Genomic DNA, 7,141 nt, shown 5'->3' with positions numbered 1-7,141 from the left:
TAGTATCGCGGCGCGATTCAACTGTTCGTCCGTCGTCGCGCCAATGGATGGAAGAATCCCTAGCGTCTTCCGCGAAGTTTTTTTTAATGCTCGTTCTTCTTCTCGTCGAAGATGCGCCGCTTCCACGTTTGTAAGGAGCGAGATACAAACCGCGACCTTCCATCGCGCGATTGTGGCGCTGCAGCTCCTCTAGCCGCCGTCGCGTCGCTTTGCCATCGTTCACCGCTCTCGCGATTCCCGCCGCTCCTCCAGCCAAGGAACCGAGAACTCCTAGCAACGGTAACAGGGGCAAGAAGCCGCTGCGTTTCGCTACGGGAAGCGTTCGTTTTCTCGTAGCGATCGTTCTCCTCTTCTCGCTTTTCTTTCTCTTCGTTTTCGCGAGCGCACCCATTCCGAACTTCGTCTTTGTTTTCATAGCCGCCCATACGGCCGTCGCGGCGGCTTTCTCGCCTAAGGTCGAGTCGCTCGCTGCGATGCGCTCGCGCGCTCTCTCGGCGAGCGCTCGATCGGCAACGTGTCGATCGGCGAGATCGCCGCTTCGCGAGTACGCGATGCGTGCTCGCGGCAGGCCGCATCCAACGGATTAACGCCTCGATCGCCTCGCGCGAGTCTCCTCGCGAGACGAGTACCCGGCCCGCAGAATTGATAGCCCGGTATGTGTAGCTCGAAGGGCAGCGCGTTTATCGCTCTGTTCAATAAACCCGCACCATTAATATTACCGGTTACGTGGTTCCGTTTCGAGAATTGCATTCGCAGCAATCTTTAATGAGCGGCGCAGGTCCGTCGATATGCGTTTGTTGCCAGGGACGATTGTAGTGTTCTTGGCATCGGTAGCGCCGTACCTCCGTATCCGCTTTTATATATTCGGGTAGTCTCTCCCACACTAGATCCACGTAGCGACCGAAGTGTCGCAGCAGGATCGTCTTCGGAATAAACCGCAACTGTTCGGCGGTAAGCTCGAATATATCGTCGCAGTCTAGTAGTAGAATGAACATCTCGATCGGCCGCGCGATTCGCTACTGCGCGATCGACGATCGATTCGCATATAAATAAGAGAGTCTCGTTCCATCTCGCGAGTATACCGCGCACGCGCGCGACTATCGAGAGGAATGCGCTTCGTGCGGCAGTCGATCGCGATAAAGGTGTCGAATCTGGACGATAGAGCGCGATCGTCGGATGACGCGGGATCGCGCAGACACGGTCGTCTTTTGCCGAACGATATTCGTTGCGTCATTTGCGGCCCCTCCAATTGCGGCAAGACTAACGCGCTGATAAGTCTGCTGGAAAGCCCGCACGGTTTACGCTTCGAGAACGTTTACGTTTACTCGAAATCGCTGCAACAACCAAAATATAGATATTTAGAAAAATTGTTAACACCGATGGAGGATATCGGTTATTTTACATTTTCCAATAACTCTGACGTTATTCCCTAACGAGGCGCTTCCGAATTCGATATTCGTGTTCGATGACGTAGCGTGCGACAAGCAGAACACCGTTAGGGAGCACTTCGCTATGGGCCGACACTCGAACGTCGATTGCTTCTATCTGTGTCAAACGTACGCTAAAATACCGAAACATTTAATACGAGATAACGCGAATCTATTGATTCTCTTTAAACAAGACGGCACTAATTTACGGCACGTGTATAATGATCACGTGAACACCGACATGTCGTACGAGGATTTTCACGCGCTGTGTCGCGCGTGTTGGCAACGCAAATACGGATTTCTAGTGATAGACAAAGACAGCGCGCTTCGCAACGGTACAGATACAGACGAGGGTTTAACGAGTTCGCGATACCGTAGAGGGATCAGTAGTCGCGGATACGTCGAATGCGCGCAAGCGAGAGGATCGATTCGTTCGCGATGGCTACGAAGAATATCGACGAACGAGAGAAAACGACGAAGGAGATAGCTAAGATGCGCGCTTCAATTCGTAAAAAACACAGAGCGTTAAAGACCGGCAAAATGGAGAGCGAGGTCGCTATGGAGACCCGTTTCAAGCCGATCGTCAAGCCGCTGCGCCGCATCGCCGAACACGCCGAACGAGACGAGCGAGACGCAATCAAGCACGAGACGGTCGACGCCGAATCCGCGACGAGCGTCGAGAGAAAATGGAAGAGAGAAGAGGAATCGCTAACTCCTACGCGGGAAAAACCCGAGGTGAAACGAGCGAGAAGACGATTGGAAACCGTCTCTACTCCGTTGGACACATCTCCCGTCGAGAGAGATCCGCTCGCGCTAGGCGAAGAGGAGACGTCCGAGGATCTCGAATCGCCCTTAACGTTCGAAAAATCAGTTAAACGAACTCTTCGAACTCCCCAGAATCGCGAAATATTGCACGGTCAACTAGGACCGTTGGGACGAAAGTACGTGAGGGCTCTTCTCGGCCGTAAAAAATCGAGCGAGATCGATCACGTTTCTTCGACTCCGATATCGTGTATACCTCGTGTAACTTCGATCTTAAGCACGACTGTTCGCGCGTCATTTCGATATCTCGTCGCAGACAACGCGTGTAATCGTCGAAGGTTATCGTTCTCGCGACGACGGCGCTCTTCACGCCTTTAATCTTCTTCGTTTCGTTTCTACCGTCTACTCGCAGCGCGTACATCTTTGCTCTAAGTCCGACAAATTCCGTCATAATTGCGCCATTATTCTCGTCTTTCATTAAACCCGGTACTCTCTTATTAACGAGAGGCATACCGTACGCATTGTCCGTCGCGTAATCGCTCGTGTCGAATCTATCGATATCGCGCTTCATATCCTCGTACACGTCTTCGCACTCGACGCGATAGATAAGACTGTCCGTGTCGGTGTACATTATTTCGCACTTGTCTCGATACAACGATAACATATACTCGTAATGAAATTCGTACAAACGAATTTTCGATATATCGAGGATACACATTCCTACGTAAATCGGTTTGTAAAATTTAACTTCCAGTTTGCGCAGTTCTACAGCCATTAAATTCTCCGCGAAAACGCTCCTACTATGAAAGTTGGGTTTAGCGATCATCGCTTCCGCACCATATCGCCCGTCCCACCGAGTCACTAGTCGAACGTCCGAGTGATTACGCACGTTCTCCATAGTTTTACCGAACACGGCGTTGTTCATTAATTTGTACAGATTTTTCTCGAATTCATTTTTAGCGTTAATTCGCAATCGCGTGTTCAGTTCGATGTAATCGCGCAACCACGGAGATTGCGCGAATTGTAATATTCTATGTATTCTCGTAACGCGTAATCCGTGTTTAACGCATTGTTGCAAGTTACGATAGTGCGTTACATAACGGTGCTTATCGTACAGCGTGGCGAGAAGTTTGTCCTGCCGTTTTCCGGGCGGCTTATCGCGCGTCGGGCAAAACGGCAAGTCAGCGTGAGAGTCGTGAAGATTGGACGGATACGCGAGGTCGACTTCTATAATATAACCGGTAGGCGAATTCGGCATCACGGACATTAAATCGATACTCGAAACGTCCTCGACCCATTGAAAATCCTCGTAAGGCAACGATTGGCACATCGCCCATCCGTATAAATTGTTCACGTCGAAGTACATAAGATACGACGATGGTTCCGAAGGATTATACGATTGTAAGTATTTGTTATTAGCGCGCGCGTATCTATTGGAACACTGACTTAGTCCGCCGCGTATTCCGCGTTCCACGAACATCACCATATCGATATCGGTTAAAAGCTCGAATCGAACGCCCGTATACTTTAACATAGCGTCCCACGTATATCCGGGTAACGTGTAATAATGCGCGGGATCTAAACCATAGCTCTTCATACACGCGTCGCGAAAATTTTCGAAAATATCGGCTAATAGAAGAACGTCAGTTTTTAAATACAAATCGCTATATTCGCCTAGCGTCCGAACGCAAAATCGCTCCCAGACTTTTATCGCGCGCTCATAATCGCTACCGGATACGGTATCGCCGGTCAGCGAACTACGAAACGCCTCGCGCGGCAAACGAGTCTCGCGCAACTTATCGATATCGTCGACGTATTCGTACGGAAATACGCCTTTTCGCGTAAGGAGCTCGAAATCGGCGTCGTCGAGGTCGGGAAATTCCGACCGCGCGATCTTCAATTCGCTCTTATCGAGATAAGACGCTAATTTTTCGAGACTTGCGCTAAGAAATTTAAAAGAATCCACGAAAGGCAACTTTACGCGTCTCCCGCGCGCGAACCATCCCTCCTCGTCTGACGCTTCGTCGACACTCTTGGAAAAGGAGACGTACGTTTCCTTAGTCAACGGCAACAGCTCGACATTTCCGGGAAAGGCGTTAGCCACGTCTCTAATGATAAAATGCGCGTCATAGCCCGATAAATTGTGAAAGAAAATAGGAATGACGTAAGTTTCCTTGTAATTTAGATTGCAACTAAAATGCGCGGGACCTCTGTACCGTCGGTCGAATGACAGTGATCGCGGACGCGAACGTCCTCCGACTCGAATGGTCTCTCGCACACGTGACAACTTGTCGCGCTAAGGAATCTTTCCTGTTCGTTCGCCGTGAGAGGCGTCATAGGCGCGATGGTGTTCAGAAAGTCTCTCGCACGAAACGCTAGATCTCGCAGTTCCCGAACGAACCACGATACGCAGTCGTCGCCGCGATGCGATCTGTACATCGATCTAGCGTCATCGAACGCACATTGCGCGTAATATCCCACGCTGTGAGCCTTATGATGCTGAACGATGGACGTCTTCGGCGTTCTCCTCTCCTCCTTCCTCTCCAACGCGCATTCCAGATCGGCGTACACCAAGAACTGAATTCGCTCCTTCTTCTCGTAATTGTTGAAATTTAACCACTTGTCCTCTTCGGTCGGAAGAAGGATAGCGCACTCGTTCATTCTCTCGCAAATCTCGCTGTGAGCCGATAACTTGTCGCTCGTTCGAAAATAGTGCATGCATCTGCGAAACGATATTTATTATATAGAGCGCGTTATTAAACAATTGTTAGTTCGTACTCACCGATCGCATATATGCGCCTTGTGTCGCCGAGCGCTCAATTGCGAGCCGACGAGACGGGACAGATTCTTGATCCACGCGAAATGCGTCGCGTTATCTTGTCGCTTCGCGTCGTTAAGATACAATAAATTAACGTGTCTCTCCCTCTTGCGATTGGTGAGGCGCAGAGAAACGATATTTCTCTTCTTATTCTTCTTATTCTTCTTATCTCTCTTCTTATCCCTCTTATCTCGAATAGTATATACGTTGATAGATATATCGTTGAGACGCTCGAATCTAGCGATTCCGTTCAAATTCATAGGAAATTCGACATCTTCCAGATTCAATACCGCTGTATAGTGAGGATACCGCGAACTTCTCTCCGCGTGCTTTTCGACCGGATATAGAGCGGCGACCACCGACCACGCGAAACACGCATTGTCCGTAGATCGCACGTTAATTACAGCTCTTTTTAACTTGATCTCTCGCGGAATTTCGACGTAACATCCGGCGCGCATAGAATTATATCTGTTCACGTTCACCGTTAGATTCAATATTCGCAATAACGCCCATCCACTATCGCGCTCTTGAAACTCTTTCAACGACGCTAGAATTACATCGACTACGCGCTTCTCGTACCACTCTCGCAAATTGGACGCGGGCAAAAGCGGATGATTCTTCGCAACGATAGTCTTAACAGCGATCTTGTCACCCGAGACGAACTCGCCATTGAACGCGATATTGACCTTAACGCTGTCGTATTTATTCATAATGTCGCGTACTCGATCGAGCACCGTATCTCTGGCGTCCTCGAGAAACCGCAATGGTTCGATGTAATCGATATTAATAACGGCGCCGGTTAAAACGCGCCTAGCGAAAGCCGTCTCGATCTCCGACCACGAAAATCCCTCGCGTCCCCCACCACCCGAGCGCTCGAAGCGTCGGCGCAGATTTTCCCTCGCACCCGTCAGTCGAACGACTCGAGCGATCAGAGAGCTGATCGCCCCGGTGGATCTCCCTCGACGCCCCCCTCTACAGCTCTCCCGCAGAGACTCGAGACGCTCGTCGCATCGTCGCGCCCACGCGAGATACGCGTCCGTCGACGCGACGTTCCGCGCGCTATCGAGGAGATCGCTCTCGTCCGTTTCTCTCTCCATTTCTCAATATATAAGACTTTTTATTAATAAATTGCGTATCTTCCTTAAACTCTTCGAGATAAAACAAAGCTCTCGTCTCGCAACCGCTGCTCCGCGATTCCTCGATCCATCAATCGTTTCTCAACGCGCGCAGAATCTTCCTACAGACGAACCACGTTTCCCCCTCCTCGATGTAAAACAAGGCTCTCGTCTCGCAGCCGCTGCACCAGTGTCTCGATACGTCGAAGATCTCGTCGATGAGATAACTCCCTTGCATCACCTCGCCGACCGTCACCTCCGTCACGTGCGTCGATACGCTTCTGACGTAACTCGGTCGGTGCGCGCAATCTGCGCAATATCTCTCCTCCTCCTCGATATATCTCCCATTATCGAACAAGCAACCGAACTGATAGTAATAATGCACGACGTGATTTCTCTTCCACGAAAAATCCGGAACGCCGTACCAACACTTCCACTTGCGATAAAGCAGATAGAGATCGGCTCCGACGTCCGCGAAGGGTTCGTCGAACCGCGCCTCGTTCGCCTCTCGCACGAGTTTCTCCGCGAAATCGATCTTCTCCTCGCAATATAAACAGTCCTCTATATAATTTTTACGTAATTCCTCCTTCAAATCGGAATTTCTAAAACGCGAATATCATCGATACTATTAATATGAGTATTAATCGCTCTTCCGGCTAATCTCGTCAAAGCGCCGGGTACGCGTCTCATCGCAACGTTCCGGAAAAATATCTCCGAACGAACTAATATCTCGCGATAGCGACATCTTTTTATAACGACGAGAACAATGGAAAAAAGCGCATCTCGATTAACCGGATAACTCCGTCGCCGGACGCTCTCCTTATCGCCGAACGACGAGAGAGGCCGAACGAGGCGATTATCTTCGCTTCTCGCCGGACGTCGCGACGCCTATTAATAAGCGGCGCGCTCGAAGTAGCGCCCGTAAAAGAAACCGCGATCGACGCATCGCCCTCTAATTAGACGCATCGCGCTCTAAGCCGCGCCGATAAGAAAACTGCGAATCGTCCTTCGAAACCACA

General features: G+C 50.3%; 1 protein-coding gene across 1 annotated transcript; it reads right to left on the bottom strand.

Moving 5' to 3' along the window:
- Positions 1–2,298: 2,298 nt before the first annotated feature.
- On the bottom strand, positions 2,299–4,628 carry LOC126854114 (uncharacterized). Its single transcript, XM_050600507.1, has 2 exons — positions 4,450–4,628; positions 2,299–4,297 (listed from the first exon to the last, which is right to left on the bottom strand). Exons 1-2 carry the CDS (start codon positions 4,626–4,628, stop codon positions 2,299–2,301), a joined length of 2,178 nt encoding a protein of 725 aa, XP_050456464.1.
- Between the last annotated feature and the right edge of the window lie 2,513 nt (positions 4,629–7,141).

The sequence above is a fragment of the Cataglyphis hispanica genome, chromosome 13, assembly GCF_021464435.1.
Source record: "Cataglyphis hispanica isolate Lineage 1 chromosome 13, ULB_Chis1_1.0, whole genome shotgun sequence".
Classification (NCBI taxonomy): Eukaryota; Metazoa; Arthropoda; class Insecta; order Hymenoptera; family Formicidae; genus Cataglyphis; species Cataglyphis hispanica.
The sequence above is the reverse complement of the archived record's forward strand: the minus strand, read 5'-3'. Positions and strand labels throughout refer to the sequence as shown.

What these genes read in the sequence shown, in the direction of transcription:
- LOC126854114 (XM_050600507.1), bottom strand. Translation starts at nt 4,628, where the DNA reads ATGTACAGATCGCATCGCGGCGACGACTGCGTATCGTGGTTCGTTCGG. An exon ending in GTGTGCGAGAGACCATTCGA is followed by an intron (nt 4,298 to 4,449) that starts GTCGGAGGACGT and finishes TTTTATCATTAG; the next exon opens with AGACGTGGCTAACGCCTTTC.